The sequence below is a fragment of the Acomys minous genome (genome assembly GCF_964271855.1).
Source record: "Acomys minous genome assembly, chromosome: 3".
In the NCBI taxonomy this organism is placed as follows: Eukaryota; Metazoa; Chordata; class Mammalia; order Rodentia; family Muridae; genus Acomys; species Acomys minous.
Genome location: NC_140485.1, coordinates 80,823,449 through 80,844,542, shown reverse-complemented (window position 1 = coordinate 80,844,542; position 21,094 = coordinate 80,823,449). Strand labels below are relative to the sequence as shown.

Sequence of the window (21,094 nt, the reverse complement as noted above, 5' to 3'; positions counted from 1 at the left end):
GATATTATAATCCCCGCCCCCCTCCAAAAAAATAAGTTCAAAACAAAAACAGAAAAGAAAATTGGAGCTAACACCTGCCCTTCCTGTGCCCTAAGTTGTAAAGGAGAAAATTCTGTAGGACATCCCATGCCCAGAGTCCTGTCTGCTATGGGCAGGAGGGAGCCATGTTCACATAGCCAGAGGCATGCAAGAGCAAAGGGTGCTGAGTCCCCACAAGACAGGGCCTCTGCACAGGTTAGTGCCAGAGAGCATTGGCCTGGAACTGCTGTGGCAGAACCACCAAATCTCTGGACCCTTTCTGGGCCCTGGCATCAAGTCCCAGATTTCCCTGGACATGCTACCTGATCCTGACGGAGGCTTTTACCCCTCCATGCCTCAGCTCCTTATGTACAGAATGCAAATGATCCTAACATCTTATTAACACTTCCTGTGCACCAGGCTCTGTGCTCACATCTGCACAGTTGTTGCCACAGTGACCTTCACCATCTCCCCAAAGCCATGGGTAGGTTTATCATATTCTGAATGGAGCCGAGAAGGAAATGCACATGGCTTGCTCTCCATTACTCAGCTCCTACACAGGCAAAGCAACTGTCCCAGGACCTGTCTGCAACACTGGTGACCACATCTAGGCAGAAATGAGATGAGAGCCTAGGTGAGATACACAGGAAAGGCATGGGAATACAGTGACAAAGGTGGTCACAGACACTGCCAGCTTCAGCTTTGCCCTTCACCTACACACACACACACACACACACACACACACACACACACATACACACCACATCCTCACCCTCTTGGGCTCCACGCCAGTCACATCTTGGCATTAGCAGCTTCTATACCCCTCATAAAAGCTGAAGATGCACCAAAGGGAAAGGGCACAGGCCCAGCCCACTTCCTCCTTGGGGTCCACTGGCCACATTCTGAGCTTGCTGCATGCCCTGCCCCACACCTCAGTGCCAGATTCTATCGGTTTTGGCCAAAAGCCCATGGCTAGTGCCAAGAGAAGTGATTCTTTCCCTGAAGAACTCCTGAGTGTGCCAAGCCCTGGCCAGGGGCCTTCGCTTCTCACTATGTGCCCACCCATTGCTTCAGAGCTCGGCATATAAGAGTGGTCCGTTAAGAAAGCTGGTAACACTGGCCTGAGAGACCCAGAAGGCCCCATTCAGGGAGTGGTAAGGATAAGGAAGACAGCACTGGCACACACAAATGTTTGCTGTGCCCCCGCCATCACGTGATGAAATAGAGCAGAGGTTCTTAGCACCCAGTCATGCTGGATTCAGAGCCAGGCTCTGGCGCTTACTGTGCCACTATGAGCAAGTCAGGCCCAGAGCAGGACTCTCAGGACACAAAAAGATGGATGTGGGAGATACAGACCAGGGACCCAGGGCTACAGGCCCCTGGAAGAAGATATAAACTTTCATTTCCATGACCACAGGTTCTAAACGGGATGCTGCTGCTGCTGCTGTGGGCGCTGCTGCTATGCTGGGGGCTGCTGCCCCAAGCCCAAGGGACAACCCATAGTCCTCTCTTCCTGCAGATCGACATGGAACAACTGGAAACAGGTGAATCTCAAAGAACAGGCTTGGAGAACACGGCCCCTAAGAAAGCAGCGCAGTGTACTCTGACTGAGTCTGAGAGACAAAGTCCCCACCACCTCCCGTCCAGAAACTTCTCTGGTCTCCCTGTATCTCCTGGCTCCCACAGGCCTCTGGTGAAACGGCCTTGTCCAGACAGAGCACCTGCTAAGCTGTCTAACTGTCTGCTGATCTCCTTACCACTCAACTGCGAGGTGCTTGATACCCCAGCTCAAGGAATTGTTTTGCAAAATCACCAGGCTCACAGCCTTTGCACATGCCGCTGTCCTCCCTAGACCCTTCTGTAAGGAGCTCTTTCACTTCCTTGGGGCGTCTGTCAAAGCCGCCTCCTCAGAGCAGCCCTCCCTGACCCTCCTCACCCGAATCACATTTTAACTCTACCGTTTAGTTTTCTCTGTAACACTTCCAAAACTTACTCTACTTGCTGATCTGAGTACTAGTTTGTCTTTCTCCTTGACTCCCATGTCAACTCCGGGGCAGCAGGAGCCATGCTACTCCCTGAGCCCAGCAGCCTAAGACTTGCTGGCTGACCTCGGAGGCAAGGTGAAGCTGAGCCCGGAGAATGACTTGAGCCCAGGAGTTTGAGACCAACCTGGGCAACACACTGAGACCTAAGCTCTGGTCTCCTCATAAGAACCGAATAGCTATCTTAGCTGCTAGGCTGAGAACAGGTGCCTGCGGGTGTTTCCTGAATGGCTTAACGAACCCTGAGACGCTCTGTCCCCAGGCATTTCAGCTCTATTCTTTGAGCACCAGGTCCTGAAGCGTGTGACCAGGATGACTGTAACTGGATCCCCAAGTGAGGGTGTGTCTGCCCTGGACCACCTGCCCTTTGTCACAAAGGAGCTTGTGGGAAAGAAGAGTGAGCTGGACCTGTCACTTGTGGGGGACCTGCTCTCTGGGAAGACTGTTCCTGAGCTGAAGAAGCTGCTAGCGACAGCCGGGTGAGTGGCCTCCCTTCTCCCTCAGGAGGCCTTACTCTGTCGAGTGGAGCAGAGGTGACAAGGGGTCCACAAATGCATGAAGCAGGTCCCCTCCTACTGTGTAGCTACCTTTCTAGAACTCTCCAAATCCCTCCAGGAAGGAAGCAGGGTCTATACCAAAGTGGGCTGGCAGTGCAGCAGCCTCTGTGGTTCCCTACTCCTATACTTTACAAATTTGAAGTGTTTCCAAAATAGCTTCAGTTAATCGCCTGCATTTGAATGACGTTTTCCTCAAAATCCAGGTTTCCCAATTACATGAATGTGCCAGGAAAGCCACACTGAAGTGCCCAGAGCCAAGTGACCTCCCTGTGGAGGACGGAAGCCAGGGCAGGGGTCTGCAGCTGCTTCCTGGAAGTATGGCTCAGCCCTTGCTCCTGGCATCCACTAACAACCACCGGTGCTGACACCAGAATCCTGATATTACCACCTCACAGGGCATCCTTCCTGGGTCCAAAATCCCCTTCCATGGTGACTTATAGTCTAGGCTACTTAGTATGACTTCACCCTTATTAATCATGTTGGCAGCCAATATCTTTCTAAATAAGGTCATGTTCTGGGGTACTAGGGGCCAGGACTTTAGCTTAAACTTGGAGACAGGGACACAGTGTAACCCGTGAAAATCTGGCTACATGTCCTGACCTCCCACATGACAAACATTAGTGTCAGGTCTATAGTCCTTTAGCCAGTTCCCAGATGCCCCACCATGCTGTCTGCTCAGCCCTGAAAGCGTTGGGTTGGAGCCTCATAGGAGAACAAGAAACCACCTCAGTGAATGATGTTGATTTTTCTCAAAGTGACCTGCACAGGCACAGGCTCAGCCATGGATGCATGAGTCCCTCCCCAACATGAGCAAGGAAAGACCCATAGGTCCTAAGACTTCAGGCTTCAAAAGGGATTCTTCTAGTGGAGGTGAAATGGAGTGAGAAGTCAGGGAACCATAGTGGGGGGCGGGGGCACTGCGCAAGAAGGCAGCATAAGTACATACCACCCCAGCCATGACAAGTGTTGGCACTGTCCACTGATTTCCCCACCCGACCTGTGACATCATGCCATGGCTATAATGGCATGGCTATAATCCTATTCCAGGATATGGTTTGGGAGGGACCAAAGAAAAGACCACAATGTCTGATTCTAAAAATATCCTACAGGCTGAGCAAGAGGATCAGAAATTCTTTCCTAGCTACATCAGAGGTCTGAGACTAGCCCAGGCTATATGTGACCCTGTTTTGAAATAAACAGAACTCCCCTCCAGAAGGCCCCATGCTGGCTGCGTAGTTTCTTTGGGAGAGGACATGTTGCTGCCAGTCTCAGTGATGCCACAGGACTCAGCAGCTGACACTGGTATCCACAGTGCAACCTTGACCCCTAGAAGCCCAGGAAGGAGTGAACCTGAGGCCTCGGAAGGGAGCACAATACTTGAGGGTGCTCTGCAGAACCCTTCATGGGCAGCAGAGGGCCTGGTGAGAGACTCCCTCGCACGCGTTCTTGCCTGCTGGCTTTTCTTTTGAAAAGCTCACAGAGCCTTATTCCCTAGACCTGGGGGTCAACCCCACGGTCCCACGTACATTGGCAAGACTTCTCCCACTAAACCACAGCCTTGGCCCCAGAGGCTTGCACTTTGATGCAGGTGGTTGTGTGTGCGTAGACTTAAGCTACGGCGTCTGCTTTGTTAGAGTCTGACCCAGAGAAGGGTAAGGATTATTCAGGTCTTCAAGGCTTAGAGACTGGAAGCAGAGTTCTACGGTCCCTGGCAGGCCAGTGGGCAAGGGCAGGCTGCCCCAAAGCTCTCTCCACTTCTCCTGGTGCCAATTCCCATTCTAGCTACTTCAGATACCCAAGAAGCCAGACACTTCATCCCCATGCCTCCCACAGGTTGTTCATAGAAGATGCCAAGGGACCAGAAGTCACCCTGCAAATTCTGAGTGACAGCCTGCTGCAGGTCACACTGCGCTGCAAACTGTACCTCTCATTCCTGGAGTAAGTATCCATGGCACTTCCTCCCCCCCACAGGACGCCACGAGGCAAGACAAACAAAAGCTATATGTCACCATGAAAAAAAAATCATAAGACCTTCCCACTTGGGCATGTTTCAAAGGCTGACTTACAGGGAAACTGAGGCACAGAATGGGTTAAGAGGCCTGCCTAGGGTCATACAGTGAGTCAGCAATGAGGGACCTCTCCTGTGCTATTTGTGCATTTGGGAACACCGGCCCTAACGGAACTGTCCGGGCTGGGCAGCTGAAGCAAGAGTGTATGTCCACTGCCTGGACATGAGTCTATATCCAGGTATCCCAGTTCCTGATTGCAGTAGGCTACCTGCCCAGCTCTGAACTGTGAGTGGCTGTCCATGTGGCCACCACCAGAGGCAGTGATACAGACCATGTTGGCTTGTGGAGTAGGGGAGGGTCACAATGCCCTTTGGGAATATGCCAGCTAGTGTAACTTTACCAATTACTGGAGCATTCTACAACCATCCCACCTGATCTCATCTGATGTCAGAAGCTAAGCAGACCCCTTAGTTAGTGCTTGGACAAGAGATGTGAGCCTGAGGAAACACTATGACAGAGTTGAGGGGCCTGAGAGTGTGTCTCTGCTCCCTGAAGAACATACCATCGCCATGGCTGGGGCAATGTGGCACTAGTAAGACATTCGACCCAATCGCGAGAGTGTGCGTCCCATCCCAAGGTCAAGCTCAGCGCAGTTGTCTGTTGCCCTGTGAGGACCAGTGCTGCCCAGTCGGCCAGCAGATTCAGTATTGTAAAGAGCTCTCCTAGTTTCTAATGCAAGCTCACTGGTGGCAACAACAAACAGCCAGTTCGTGACTTCTGGTCTCAGTCTTGGACTCTGGCTGGGAGCCTGGCCAGACATACTGTCCCTACAGGATCCTGTGGCTAGAAGCCATCAAGAACATACGCATTGGAGTACGGCTAGAACAGATAGGGAACAAGACCCAGGTGGCCTTCGAGGAGTGCCACACCCCCCCTGGAAGCCTGAACATCAAGATCCTGAAGCAGTGAGTAGTCCCTGAGCCTCCTCTGAACCTCCCCTGAGCCTCCCCTGAGCCTCCCCTGAGCCTCCCCTGAGCACAGCAGATGGTGGCTCTTCCTGCACTGGCCCCGTCCTTTCTGCAGTGGTCCTTCTCTGAAACCCAGGGCTGGGACCACCTCTTCTTCCAAAGCCCCAGCTTGTACATGCCACCTGTCAGCCTCCCCTGCCTCCACACTGAAGGTCACCAGTCCTGGCCAGCTGCAAACTTCTGGGAGCCTCAGTTTCATTGCCTACAGTGCCCAGCCCACGTGGAGTGGTCCTGAGGAGGAGATGTACCAACCCGTTTACACAGCTCAGAACCTGACACCCAGGGGGAGACATCACCCTTCCGTGTACACAACCCAAAACCTCCAGGAAGCCGGATATGGCCTCTCCATTGCCAGTGGGGCCACTTCCTGCTTGAAAATCCCAAAGCCTTTTATGAAAGAGAAAATACAGATCAGGATATAATGCAGAAAATCAGACAGAAACACATGGAGGGGGAAGGCAGGAAAAAGAAAAGGGAGAGGAGGGATAAATGCCAGGGAAGGAAAAGGTAGCCATTGTAGGCCTTCCTGCTGGCCTTCCTAGAGGAGCTTTCCTCCCCTTTCCTGCCCATGCCTTTGGTACACTGCATGGCTGAGCCCACGTGTCATCCCTCCCCTAGAACAGACACTCTGCTGCTAAATCAGCTGCTGAAACTGGTGACTGATACCCTGGAGAAAGCACTGCCTTTCCTCCTCCAGAAGATAGTGAGTCACCAGAGGAGGGGTGTGGCACCCAAGGGAGCCCCTCTACCTCAGGCCCATGCCAACAGAACCCCCTCCTCTCTTCCCTCTAGGTGTGCCCTGTGGCCACAAACCTGCTCAACTTCCTGCTGGAAGACCTGCTACACATCACTCTCCGTATGTTGCTACTGGTCAACTGTCCCTTGCCATGTGTCAGGCACTGTCTCTAGGAATATCCCCAGAGACATGACAGTCCTGCCTGCAGAAAGGATGCTTTCCACTGGGGAAAAGGGGGAGACAACATAGTTTGTAGCCTTCATATGTCACTTCCTCTGGAAGCCTCAGTTTCCCTACCTGTTAAGCGGGCTCACTGGAAGGCCGATTGATAATAACACCTGTTAGAACAATACCAACAACCAGGCACAAAGCCATCTTGCAATAAATGTCCCTGGTTCCAAAGGGCTTGTGCTCAGCCATCGAGGAACTTAAGGCTGAGCAGAGGAGCAGGGATTTCTCCCTCCCTCCCACAGCACCCTTCCCACCTCTAACTCTGGCTGAGCTGGGTTTCATTTCTGCACCATAGCTCCTGTCGTCTCGGGTCCCAACGATTTCCAGTACTATTTGACCACCACAGAGTTCACAGAGGGAGCCATCCTGATGAGAGTGCAGGTGAGCAACAGGCTGCCATGGAGCATCCTTCCGTGGGGAGACAGGGCCTCTTGAGGTGGGGAACAAAGGGGGAAGGGGAACACAGGCAAGAGAGGAGTGAGCAAGGGGAATGGGGGGCCCAGAGGGAAAGCAGCTGAGTTAGCTCTCAGATGGGGAAACTGAGGACTATCCAGCGCCTGTCCGCTGCTCTTTGGTGTCTCTGAAATGGAAGGTAAGAAGGACAAGAAGGCCCAGGAGGGTCAGGGTTCAGAAAACGGAGTGGAGCTTGACGGGGTCAAGGAAGCCGGGCTCAGGGGCTCAGCTCCACCTCTTCCTCATGCGGGATTTGAATGAGTGATGTCACCTCTTTGGGCCTCAGTTTCCTTGTGGTCAGATGGTGACCATGATGGCTCCCTTCTGGGGAAGCTGTTGGTAGGTTCAAAGGAAACTGTGGCTGCTGTGGTCAGCATGCTGAGCTGTGACCAGATGTCCCCACTGAATGTCTTTCTTCCATCTTTTCTCTGAAGCTTGTGACTCCCTGTGGGCCACACCAGCGGGCCCCAAGGCCAGAGCACATGGTTCCCCCACCTCTCCCAGGATTATCCCAGGACAGCATGGCCAGCCTTGCCTTTTGGTTAGAAATCTACAATGATGTCCTGTCCTGTCTCTACACCAGCCAGGAGATCTTCGTGGAGCTCCAGGACTCCTTGGTGAGTGGTGGGAGATGGGCAGTGGGGAGAGACAAAATATTCTTGCCCTGTTCCTTTAGGAAAGAGCCAAAGGCCCCTGTAGCAAAAGGCACTTCCCCACTCCGGACTCGACAAGTCTAACCTGACTAGCTCCTACTTACTCTTCAGACCCAGCACAGGAGCCCCTGTAGCTGAGAAAAGGGACACTCACACCCCTTTACTGTTCTCTTCATAACGCATACCCATTCTTTTTTTTAAAAAAATATTGATTTATTTATTATGTATACAGTGTTGTATCTGCATGCACACCTGCAGGCCAGAAGAGGGCATCAGATCACATTATAGATGGTTGTGGGCCACCATGTGGTTGCTGGGAATTGAACTCAGGACCTCTGGAAGAACAGCCAGTGCTCTTAACCACTGAGCCATCTCTCCAGCCCCTGCATACCCATTCTTACACAGCAGATATTTGTGAAAGCCTGCTAGGGGCTGGCCCTGTGCTTGCAGGGGCTCTACCATTTGGAGATCAGAGTCTCATATGGGACTAGAAAACTAAACAAGAAAATGATCTGGTAAATGAAAGGTTTGGGGTGGGTGTTCAAGAGGGACAATGAAATGGATTACTTGGGAGTGCAGAGTTTATTAGAAGTGTTATTAACACCACAGACAGACAGACAGACAGACAGAGGGCAGCAACATGGCAGAATCTCTGAAGAAGGGCTAGGAATCTTCCTGGTGGAGGTGGGCTCTGTTGTCATATCTTTCTGAGCCAGGCTCTCTAATCTCCAGGCAGGAGGCAAGGGAGGGGTAGGAAGCAGGGTCTGAGGCCACCAATAACTACTTTGATGCTCTCAGCTTGAGAGCGTCTGACCCCGGGAATCTGTTAGCTAAGGACTCACAGACAATGTCTCGGAAGGTGCCTGCCAGCACCTGTGAGAGGAAGCCACTGTAAACACTGTTGCAGCCTGGGCAGACGCTGGGTTCTAACAGTACATTCTTACAATAAACAACTTGTCGGCTTTGCTAGAGCAATCATGGCAGCCAGAGGCCCCCTACATGTGCTGGGAAAGGCATACACAAGGGTGGCCTCTGCAGTGGTAAGGAGGCCCCCACGGGAGAATAAACGCTTCCCAAGCTGCTGTGCATATCACTGCTCAAACGCCAGCAGCAGCTTCTCACTCTTCCCAGAGTAAAAGCCAGGCTCCTGTCTGGGGGCCTGGGCAGTCTGACCCCTGGCCTCTCTCCAGCTCTGTCTCTTTATTCCCTGCACTCTGGCCGCATGAGCTGCACTGGTTCCCAGCTCAGCACTGTGCATGTTCTGGGGTCTGGGCCTGGAACATTCTTCTCTTCAGTCATAGTCTCAGTATGAACATCATCTCCTCACACAGCCCCCTTCAAGGCTGCTGCATCTAAAGATCTAAGAACGTCCTCTCTCTCTCTCTCTCTCTCTCTCTCTCTCTCTCTCTCTCTCTCTCTCTCTCTCTCTCTCTGTGTGTGTGTGTGTGTGTGTGTGTGTGTGTCTGTCTGTCTGTCTGTCTGTCTGTCTGTCTCTGCCTCTGTCTCTCTCTGTCTCTCTCTTTGCCTTTCTCTGTGTCTCTCTCTCTTTCTCTGTCTCTCTCTGTGTATCTGTCTCTGTCTCTCTCTCTCTCTATGTCTCTCTCTATGTGTCTCTCTCTCTCTGTGTGTGTCTGTCTGTCTGTCTGTCTGTCTCTGCCTCTCTCTCTCTCTCTCTGTGTCTCTCTCTTTGCCTCTCTCTGTGTCTCTCTCTTTCTCTCTGTCTCTCTCTCTGTGTATCTGTCTCTCTCTCTCTATGTCTCTCTCTTTCTCCCTTTGCTCCATTCCTCTTACTCTCTTACTCTTTCAAAACACTGGTCTCATTATAACTTTATATATAATTACATATGTATATATAATTATATATGAAAGTACATATATGTGTGTAATAATATAAAATTATATATATATGTGAATTATACATGCAAAGTGCATATATGTGTGTGTGTGTGTGTGTGTGTGTGTGTGTATACTGAGCATCCAAAATTCAGATCTGATATCCAAAATGCTCCAAAATCTGAAAAATGTTGAGTGCCCACATGACATCACAAGTAGAACATGGCATATACAGAAACTCTACCAAAGGAAGTTGTTTAAAATAGTTACACAAATGAGTTCGCAGACTAGGGACATGACCTGTTCAAGGTCATCCACAGGTTAAATCTGTCTTTCACTGCTCTTCCAACACAGATGCGACAGCTATAGAGGAATAAGTTAAAGTAAACGTGATCAGACTTCAGCCAGTGTGAGCTAAGACACATTGCGCTATAAGAACGGGGTTGTTCTACAGGCCCTGGCATGGAGTGGCACCAGCAAGGTGCAGGGCTGTGTGGAAAGAGTGCTCTCAGTGGTTCGTACTTGTACGTGAGCAGAAAAAGTCCATCAGGATAGACTTCAAGATAAGAGTTACCTCTGAGAATAGGATCCAGAGGGAAAAGGAAAGAGAACCTGGCTTAATTTTCCTTCAGACATTTCCATAATCTTCTCTATGACGATCTGTGATTTGCAAAAACCAATGGAGCAACAATCCACTGTAGCTCAGAGGTCAAGAATGTGCTTAGCGTGTGTGAGGCCCTGGTTTCAAGTCCAACCCCTCCCTGGAAACCTGCAGAGCCTAGATGGATGGGTGGGAGCATGACCAAGCAACGGCAGGAAATTGTTCGTGGAAGAACCTGCCGAGCACAAAGTGCCTCTATAGCCTCTCTCTGCTTCCCTGTGCTTTGAGATGTTTTCAGTGTAAGAGGCTGTGGGTGCTGCTCAGTGATAGAGTTTGCCTCTCATGCATGAAGCCCTGGCTCCGACGCCAGGCCCTATTCACACCTGGAATCCTAGCACTCTTGCGGGGAGGATCAAGAGTTCAGCTACATAGTGAGTGTAAGGCCAGGTTAATACACGATACACAAGACCCTGGCCCCCAAAAATGATACACGATGTTAGGAGACAATTGTGAAAACCATAGACAGTTAACCTTTCCAGGTAAGTGGCTCTGAGAAGCCAGGCAGGTGACTTGTCTTGAGCTGAGGCAGTGCAAGTCTCCCAGAGCCCCCAGTTTGCTCAGGACACATAAGACTCCAACGACTCTAAAGAACTCACTCGGTCTTTACCTTTCTAGGAAACTGGCCTCTGGGAGCTGATGTCCCCGAGCGCCCCGCAGTCCCAGTCAGAGGTAGGTATGGTACCTGCCCCGTCTCCAGTGCCCTGGCTAGGCAGGGTAGACCTGAAGATTCCATGGACGTATGCTATTCTCCTGCTATGGACTCTGGAAGTCACTGCACCCCTTTACAGTGTCGGGGACGTGAAACAGGAGGAAGCAGTCAGAACACTACGACAGCAAGATGTTGAGCTAGAAGAGAAACCCAGTGCCCTGCCTCATAAGAGGCTGAGGCCCAGGAAAGCCGTCTTCTGACCCTTCCTCTCTACCTTCTTTAATTTCACTCAGGCTCGCAATCTGACCAGTGGGAATCTGGGACTGATCGTCAGCGCCCCAGACCCCCCCACTGTCCACCTAGATGGCTATAGGGCCACCGTCACCCAGCAGGGCTTACTGATGCTACAGGGGACCAACAATGCCTCCTCTAGTGCAGTTGCCTGGGTGAGTGAAACTGCACAGATTTGGTTCCCAGTCTGCAGGCTGGGGGCAGGGAGAGGGGCCTGCTGTGACCAATCCCACCACCGTCTGCTACCAGTCTATGTGTGGGCAGCTGTGCTAAGACATTAACACTGGTTTCTGTAGTCCTAGTCTCCCCCTAGGGTTCCCCAAGGACCTCCTAGGCCATGAAGAGCGTTCGGCTCCAGACCCTCCTGTAGGGTGCAGTAGGTCTTCCCAAGGACTCCCCTAGGCATGGCTGAGTCACTGAGCTGGACAAAAACTAGAGCCAAGATGCCCCTGACAGCCACGACCAATGGAGGGAATTCTGGGATATGTACCCCATCTCTTCAAATTCCAATAGCTCGATTCTGAATGTCCTAGCCTCAAAATTGGGAAGTGCCTCAGATGAGGGGGCAGAAGAGTCACTCTGCCACAGGAGCACTGGCTGGCGTCCTAAGGAAGTAACAGGGTGCTTGAATCTTTGGTGGCATCATTACATGACCAAGAATTAGCTAGCCCTCACTGGTGGTAAAGAGCCCTGTACCTGTGCATATGAGTTACAGAGGCAGATCAACAGCCCACAAAACCCAGGGGAGCCAGATACTTGAGAAGCTGAGGCAGAGGGCTCACCTGAGTCCTGAAGCCTGAGACCAACTTGGGCAACCGAGCAAGAATCCATTTAAAATAAAATAAAAAGTCAATTAGGCCTGTTGCTCAGTGGTAGAGCCCTTGAGTAGTGTGAGGGCCTGGGTTCATCCCAATATGGACACGGACAAAGAGCCCACTGGCTTCCAGAAAGGCTGATGATTCCAGGACCAAGGCTGCCTCTACTTTGAACCTGCCTCAGGTTCAGGCCTGAGCAGCCAGCCCCATCGATGTCCTGTCTCCCAGTGATGCCCTTATAGGCACCGTGTGGGGAAGACAGAACAGCGTGAGGGCCCTGAGACAGAACACAAGCCGCCTCAGTAGGAATGACTCCAGCTCTGCCCTGTCTGCTTTCAATCCCTCACAGCAACTTCTCTCCAATGCTGTGCTCTCCTCGCGGAGTCAGAAACTGAAACTCCAGTTCGAGACTCGCGGGTAAAGGGTTTTGGTTTGGAAAATATAAGACAGCTTGCAGTGGCGGGTGGGGAGAGGGGGAGAGAAAGAGAAAGAGAGTGGATACTAATGGCAGCCCCCCCCCCCGTCCCCCCCACCCCCGCTGTGCCAGAGGAAGAGCAGGTGCTTAGACCTTGCCCCTCCCCCTCCCCTCATTCATTGACTTCCCCTCTCTCCTCTGGCAGTGCTATAGTCACCTTGGGCCATTATCCCACCATCATTGAGGATCAGGTAAGTCCCTCCCTTCAGCCTTGTGTCCTGAAGGGTCTGTAAGCTCGCAGTATAAATGGTCTCAAGTAACTGACAGAGAGCTGAAGGCCTGAGTTATGCTCTGTCCCTAACCCATCTTACCTTGGAGGGCCCCAAATCCTATAGGGTGAAGCCTCTGGGGTTTTGGCTTGTCTGTTTCATTATTTCGTGGATAGAACAAATCTTAATAATTGAGCACCTACTATGTGCTACCCTTGCCTTAGATACACAGGGGGGCCAATTATCTACACAAAGGTCCCCACCCTTTGGGAATTCACTTGCTGGCAGACATAAGTAAACCCATATTAACCTTAGCAAAGCAAATTATACAGCACTGGACAGGTGCTAGCACCACAAAGAGAGAAGCAGGATCAGTGTGGGGATCAGCAACATTAGAAAGGAGTCTGGGGCTGGAGAGATGGCTCAGTGGTTAAGACCAGGTTCAGTTCCCAGCACCCACATGGCACTCACAACTGTCTATAACTGCAGTTCCAGGGGATCCAACACCCTCACACAGACATACATGCAGGCAAAGCACCAATGCACATAGAATAAAAATAAATAAATCCTTTTTAAAGGAATCTGAGGGATGCTTGAGGTAAGCTTTGGCGGGGGGATGGGGGGTGGACTCAAGACAGTGTGTGTAGCTGTGGCTGTTCTGGAACTCACTCTAGACCAGGCTGGCCTTGAACTCAGAGATCCTCCTGGGTCCTGAGTATTGGGGTTAAAGGCATGCGCCATCACCACCCAGCAGAGGTGAGCTTTTAAGCATAGGCTCAAAGCAGAAGTGGGGAGACTAGAGACATTAGGGAAGACCCAAGACTGAGTGCCCCAAGGGCTCCGGGAAGAGCCAGGGCTCTGGAGCAGAGTGCAAGACACCAAGAGATGGCGGGGCAGGTCATACTGGGGCAACTTCCTCAGACTGAGATGGAAGCCTTGTTGAGAGAGTATGAGCAGAGGAGAAGCAACCCCAAAGAGGACAATGGGGCCCCACAGGGTGTAGCCAGCAGAGAGTGGATGAGGTTCCATGAGGTGATGGTAGCTGAACACACAAAAGCCAGGAGCTGGTGCTGTGAACGTGGACCTAGCTAATGGCATTCCCTCATGGGTCAAAGAAGGAGGCGGTGGAGAGTCGTCTAAGATGGGGCAAAGATTTTAAGGGCCTGTCCAGGCTGAACACGGGGTGCAGGGAGCTGGGCAACCAGGCGGAACCACTTCCCCAAGAGCTGATTCTGCTCCTGCTTGGGAAGAGGAGTACTAGCAAACTCCCTCCCCACGGCCCACTCATCCTCTCTGTCAGTCTGTGTGTCACAGACTCCAATCCTAAAGGAGAAAAGTCACAGTGGGGTGGGGCTGAGTGAGGGACCAAACCTAGAAACACCCTAGGGAGAGGTCCCTGAGCCTGGAACCCAGGCCTTGCATATGACCCACAACCTGGTCCTGCCCTACAGACTATTATGGTCCCTGTCGAATCATTTTCACTTGACCAGGGTGACCATGCACGGTCAGACAATTTATACCCTGTATAAGCCACCCACACCACAGACAAGTAAAAGCCTGTATATAGCAATAGCATCTCCCAGCAAACAAACAAAAATATCTGAAGGAGTCTTCAAATGTGTCCTGATGATCGGGACAGTCTGAGCAAGACCCTTGCACACTCCTAGGCATAGGAGGCTGTTTCACAGTGTCCCATTGTCAGCAGCTCTCAGCCCTAAAAGTTGCCCTCTCACGCTGACCCACAGTTGGTCCCTGTAAAGCTACGCCCAGGGCTCCCACTGACCCGTTCCCTTCCTGGCTGCCCTGCAGAGATGGTGCCTGGCTGGGAGTTTCTCCTTTTCAGCAACCTCAGTATTCCCCTGGCTCTTCACTAATCTGACTCAAAGGCTCCATAGGTCCTTCAGAAGTGGCATCAGGATAAACATGGTGCCACCTGTAATCCCAGCCACAAGGAAGGCTAAGGCAGGAGGATAGCAAATTCAAAGCCAGCCTAGCCTACGTAGGAAGACTTTGGATAATTTTAAGGTGGTATCTGCAGGACTTTTCCAGACTCTGGATGGCATCTGTACAATAGCATCTCTCTGTCCTGGATTGGAATGTGCCAAGCTAGGGGAACTGAGCTGCCTGCTGTTTTTCATTGCAGGAAGAGCTCCTGAAGTCCTTGCTCCTGGCGGTCCTGAAGAGGCGGTTCCTGCCTCACCACAACAGTGAGTCTCGCTGTACTTTCTGTCAAGACACACAGTACATTGCTGAAGGGAGCACCATGTCCACATGAGGGTGCAAACAGCTGCCTGGGCAGAGACTGGCCTCCAGGCAAACAGGAGGCAGTAGACACCTGGGCTGTCAGCAGCTGCTAATGCTAATCTCCAGCCTCTAATGCTAATTTGCAGAGGCTGCTAATGCTAACGCAGATGGAAGCCCAGAGAATGGGCAGGTGGCCAGAAGGGATGTAAAGTCACAACAAAGGAGCCCTCCTCCAAGTGGAAGGGCCACTCAGCCTCAGAAAGAACAGGGCCAGCAGTCAGTGGTCCCAGGTGGAGAGCTAGATGGGCTGAGGCCAATAGGCCAGCTAAAGTGAGCAGTTCACATCGTAAACATGATCAGCTGGGTGGGCATTTGTACCTGCTAGAGAGGCTGCAAGCTGAACGGCACAATATAGCACCCTCACCTCTAGCTATCAGGAATCTAGAATGCTCCAAAACTCCCTGTGTCACCTCGAACTCCTCAGATGCTGAGAGACACGGCCATGTAGACAGCTGGGGAGGTGAGCCAGGAAGATGCGGGGGCAATCCATAGCACTGGGCCTCCTGGCCTGGTCATTCCCTGGGCAGAGTGTGTGCCCATCCCCCATCCCCATGGTCACTTGGTCAGCGCCTGTGCCCCACTGCATTATAAGCTTTCCAGGGACACAGGCCCTCATGTTTCTCACTGTGTTCCTAGCATTCTGTCCAGTGGCTCACACCAAGTGATATAGGGTATATAAGATATAGAGAGATAGAGATACACATCATATACGTGTGTGTGTGTGTGTGTGTGTGTGTGTGTGTGTGTGTGTGTGTGTGTGTGTGTAGATATAGATACATGTAGATATAGATAATAAACAGCCCAGCCCTACTAGCTCCTGAGAGGTTATCTGGCTCAGCCTTTTCATCTCTCAGATGGGTCCACTCTACAGATCCAGAGAGCTTAGGTGGCTTGTCCAAGGTGACCCAGCAAATCTCTGGCCAAGCTGAGTCCAAGATCATGGCTTCCTGCTTTCTCAGCTGGGGGGTCTTTTGTGCTCTGGGTCTCATTAGGAGAGCAAACACTGAGAAGTTGGTAGAGACACAAATTGTGGCTAGGCTTCCATCCTTCCTTCCTTCCATATAGGCAGGGAAAGTTCTAGGCATGAAGCAAGCAAATCCATTCAAAAAGGGAGTCTAGCAGGGCACAGAGCAAGGGGCAGTGGAAGGTCCAGCAGAGATCAGGCTGCAAGGGGCTGGGGAGACAGGGCCGTTCTTTCGGTGCCTACCACATGCTCTCACTTATGTGATGCACCTCAAAACACCACAAGGGTCAAGAGACAATCCAGAAAGTGAGTAAGGCCCAGAAGCTGGTATGGTCAGCAAGGTGTAAACACCAGGCCAGGAGCCTGCTCAGTGCCATGAGGTGCTGCTCAGACTACAAGTATACCCAGAGGAGAAAAGGTGAGAGCCAGTGAGGAAACCCAGGAGGCATCTATGAAACAACTTGAGGTAAGAAACATCAGAGGGGAGTCTTGAACAAACTCCATGGAATAGACTAGAATGAGGGGCCCTCAGGCCGGGGACCCAAAGACATCTGAAGACAAATGGGAGACCAACTGCATGGGCTCTTCTTCCTCCATCCACCCCACTACCCAACTTCCAAGTTAGCATTAGACCAACAAGAAATGCCAGGTCACTCCAGAGTGGCTAGGGAAATGGGTACAGCGAGGCTGCTCAGTACAGGGTGGTGGCACAGGAAGAGGCCATGACAGGCCCTCAGTTTTTCACAACTCAGTTTCTTGAAAATCAGCTAGCCAAATACTTACTCCACTAATTGAAGACTGACAACTTCTGTAAACTCATTGGTTTGAGGCTTAGTTTTTAGCTATTTGGCAAGCAAGCATATCGGTGAGTATTTGCCTTCACTGAGAATGCCAACCAGAGCCAAGTTCCTAGCGTTTTCAGGTTTTCAGTTGATGCTAACTCCTGTCATGTCAGTTTTGAAATGTTTCATTTCTACCAACATGTTAGTATTTTTCAGGTTCAGTGTGAAAATTAGGTAAAATGTATTTCCTGAGGAGATTCACAGGAAGTCATCAATCTCCAACAGAGGCTTCCTTAAATCATCCCAGAGAAGGATAGCTTCCTAACAGTGCGTTCACAGCTCTGGGGTGAATTTAAAAGAATATTCCTTTAAAAAGACAGGTGTAAGTGAACTGAGAGGGGACCAGGAGACAATCAGGGGTATCCAGCCTGTGGCTTGTAGAGCCCATGTACCCGAGTAGCTCTGAATACGGCTTGTAGATGGCAATGTCATTTGGCATTACCTCTAGTAGACTTCCCTGGGCTGCTTGCTGTTCGGGGCTGCCTGATTAGGGGGTTGAGCTACAGAAGGTCCCTGGTTAGGGGCTGGGAATGGTAACCACACAGAAGCTCCCCAGAATGCCTGCTAGATAGCCCTGCCCACCAGGCCTGAGCTCCCCCCACCTTCCTCTTGCAGAGTGGCTCAGACAGCACAGCCTCCCACTGCCCAACATCAAGGGCATCTCCTTCAGCCATGCCCAAACGGACTTCTCTGAGGTAGGTACACGGGAGGGGGCTCCTATGATGCTCAGCACATGTGCAGGAAGTTAGAAGCCGAGGCCACTTTTAGGCCCTCAGCCTCTCATATTGCCTCTACCTTACAACTATGCCAGATGTGACACTTCAGTTATAGATGAAGTGACTTGGGGGCTGCATGAGCCCCTCTGGAAGCCAGAACAAAGGGCTTATCAAGGGCATCTCCCCTTACACAGACATAGCTAAACAATGCTGTTATCCCCACTTTGACTGAAAGGAGACTTGAGGCTCAGAAAAGTAGAAAAACAGGGCCAGTGTGACAAAGAGAAGTCTTCCTCTGACCTCACAGTCTGTTTTAGCCAGAATGACCAATCTCCCTACAACTGGGGTGTCCTAAATGTACCCAGGGTACCCACAAACAATGCTGTTGTACCCAATGCCTGCTCTCTGCAAACATCCAGGAGTGGAAAGCAGGGGTTGGGTAGGGGAGGCCAGAGGCAGCCAACCTGAAGGACAGAAAGTGGATGGGGCCCCTAAGGTGCTGCCTAGGGAACTGCTTCCTGTCCTGGCTCCCATTTCTTCCCAAGGAGGGAAAGTTCATTTAAGGGAAGTTCAGGGCTGGGGTCTCAGTAGTAAAGAGTGCTGCTGCTCTTCCAGAGGACCCAAACTCCATTCCCAGAACACATCCAGTACCTCACAACCACCTGTACTCCAGCTCCAGACGATGTGATGCCCTCTTCTCGTCCCTGAACACACATGGCATACACTCACACAGTCATACAAACACACCCATAGATACAAATAAAATAAAAATAGAAATATTTTTTTTAGAAAGGTGGAAGAAATATTTGAAGGAAGCGGCCAAAGAACAATTTGGAAGGCAGACAGAAATATAACCTCGAATGGACAGAGCACATCTCCCAGAATGAAATGTCTCCTGAAGGCCGACCATGACCATGATAAACTCCAGATGGGGGCAGGGCAGGAGCAGGAGACAGGACAGAGAGAGACAGAGACAGGGATCTTGGGGAATGGAGAAAGTAGTTGGTATGAAGGGGAGGGCTCAGACACACTCCTCATTTTCTCATCTCTAACCTTGAAAAGATTTCCAAGATGGTGGCACATACTTGTCATCCCAGTACTCAGGAAGTAGAGGCAAAAGCATCATGAGTTGCAGGCCAGCCTGGGATGCATAATGGGACTCTGCATAAAGAAAAAAAAAGACAGAAGGGAGGAAGAAACAACAGGACAAATGAATGAACTTGAACTTTAGGACCCCAAGCTTGGGCCCTGGCCTCCCCTCCAGTCCCCTGTCTTGACTACAGAAGCCTGCCTTCAAGAACCTGAGGTGGGAGGGGCAACAGGCATTGCCTCACCAGGCCACTCAGTGTCCCCCGCTCCCCATTCCCAGCCTCCTGTTCCTCCCTGGCATCAGCCTAGGGACATTAGAGAGTCAAGACAGACCCTCACTTGAGTGGGCCTGCACGAACACATCCAGATAATGCAGGGTTTGTAACTGCTGTCCGGGGTATGTCAGATCCGTTGTCAGACCTGAATGAGCAGAGCCAGGACACAGCCTGGGCCTCCCAGCCACTGAAGCACCACCTGGTAACCAGCCCTGTGAAAAGCAAGGCTCACTTGCTGATTCGCCTCTAGGCGGCCTCTTACCATTACATGGCACCATGCAGACTGTACTTTAGAGAAAAGGCGTCGTCTGGACCTGGACAGTGCACAGCACACACACACTTCCTTGGCTGCCCTGGTTGCTTATTCATTTACTCATTGTCCTTTGCTCTCTCAGTCATTCTATCTCAAGAAGAGCTCCAAGGCCTAGTGTGTTCCTGCCCTCGTGAACACTCCCAGGACTCCGCTTCCTCTCTGCTCTGCACCCTTATCCACTCAGTCCCTGACTCTTCTTTCTTAGAGGCCCAGGTGTCACGGGCAGGCCGTGGGGGAAGTGGGGGAACATAGAGTCTCTGCTCTGCCCACAGGGCTACATCCTGCTGGCCATTCCCGAGTAGCACTCCGCCGAGGGCCAGTCCCTGCCTCCAGCTGCACATGCTCAAGACCCCCAAAGCCCACGATCAGCGACAGTCGCAGTGGAGTTTGCAGCTGTAATAAAGATGTTTCCTCTGTGAGTCTGGGTCTGAGTTTGCTGTGTTTCTTGCCATCTGGGAAGCTGGTTTGCAGTGTTTAAATGAAGGGCATCCTTCCAGCTCTAGCTCTCCTGTGACCGACCCTTCGGGAAAGACCTCTGAGTTCTGTAGAAGGAAAAGTACATCACACCCATCATCGCAGAACTCGGGAGGCTGGGATAGAGAAATTGTCACGTGTTTGAGGAAGCGTAGACGACAGAATGAGTTCTGTGTCAGCCTAGGCTAAAGTGAGACCCAGATAGAAAAGGAGAGAGGTGAGAGCCAGGCCCTGCAAGGATGGCATCTAGGAAGGACATGAGAATTTGTATGCCCAGAAAAGATTCTCTAGCCAAGAAAGAAGATGGAAGTAAGCTGAAAGAATGGGACCCTCAGGAGCCCAGAGACATTTTGGGGGCCTTAAGGCTGAGAAAGGTTGAATGCCCTCAGGGTGAAGAAGCCTGGGACGGCCACACTGCAGAGCTCCTGACCTCAGGGTGTGGAGAACACCAGAGTATTGACCACTGTGGAGCAGGGTCCCAGAGACATCCCTCACCTGTTTCTCTAACGCATGCGGCCTGAGCAGGACACAATGGAGCCTGCTGACAGGACTATAGATGGCGGCATGGCTGCCAGAGAAGAACTGATACAGCACAGAGGACCCTCACTCCTGGCACCCAACACAGCATGTAACAGGAAGGCCACTATAGGCTGAAATAAACCCCCACCTCTCCTCACAGCACAGGTCATGGGAGTGATCCTGGTTTTCCCCATAGCTCAGATACCATCTGAAAACTAAATGAGGCTAAGGATGAAATATCCTCCCCCGAAAGTTCCCAGAGGGAAAAAAGCCACACCAGTGTTGAAGATTCTGTGAAACTGATTGGCTGATAAGAATTTTTGTAACTGTGGGGAGTTAGAATGTTGCAGATCCACAGCCAAAACTATAGTTCCCTTAGTAGCCATTTTTACCTACCTCTGTGTCTAACCAAACACCCTTTCAACTATCAGATAAAACCTTTGTAATGTGTAACAGATGACTAGTTTCCAATCCCAAAACTAAGAATATCATTGGATAGTGTCTGAGATCTGCAAGCAGGATTGGTTGGTCTATTTCCACCTTTGCTATAACCCACCTACCTGCTGTCCGCACAGATGCATGTGGCAAATCCCTTGGTTCACAGACTTCTTTTATGACTATAAAATATCAAGTAAGTTAGGAGTGGTGACACATATGCATTTAATCACAGCATTTGAGAGGCAGAAACAGGAGGATCTCTGTGAGTTTGAGGCTAGCTTGGTCTACAGAATGAGTTCTAGGACAACCAACACTACACAAAGAGTCCTTTAAAGAAAGAAAAAGGAAGAAAGAAAGAAAGAAAGAAAGAAAGAAAGAAAAAGAAAAGAAAAGAAGAAATCCTGTAATCATTATCACACCAAAGTATATTTTGGGGGCAACTCAAATTCGAGTTCCTAGGCCATGGTGGCTAAGAATGAACCATCTCTTCCTCCCTTTAA

At 51.1% G+C, this 21,094-nt stretch overlaps 1 protein-coding gene across 1 annotated transcript; it reads left to right on the top strand.

The window, feature by feature from the left end:
• Window positions 1-1,246: 1,246 nt before the first annotated feature.
• Window positions 1,247-20,133, top strand: LOC311593805 (uncharacterized protein). The gene is made up of 15 exons (XM_084775221.1): window positions 1,247-1,562; window positions 2,323-2,539; window positions 4,451-4,555; window positions 5,460-5,591; window positions 6,273-6,357; window positions 6,447-6,510; window positions 6,917-7,002; window positions 7,509-7,691; window positions 10,837-10,890; window positions 11,164-11,320; window positions 12,177-12,393; window positions 12,597-12,642; window positions 14,804-14,867; window positions 17,386-17,465; window positions 19,246-20,133. Exons 1-15 carry the CDS (start codon window positions 1,448-1,450, stop codon window positions 19,276-19,278), a joined length of 1,638 nt encoding a protein of 545 aa, XP_084631347.1. The 5' UTR covers window positions 1,247-1,447; the 3' UTR covers window positions 19,279-20,133.
• Window positions 20,134-21,094: the final 961 nt, after the last annotated feature.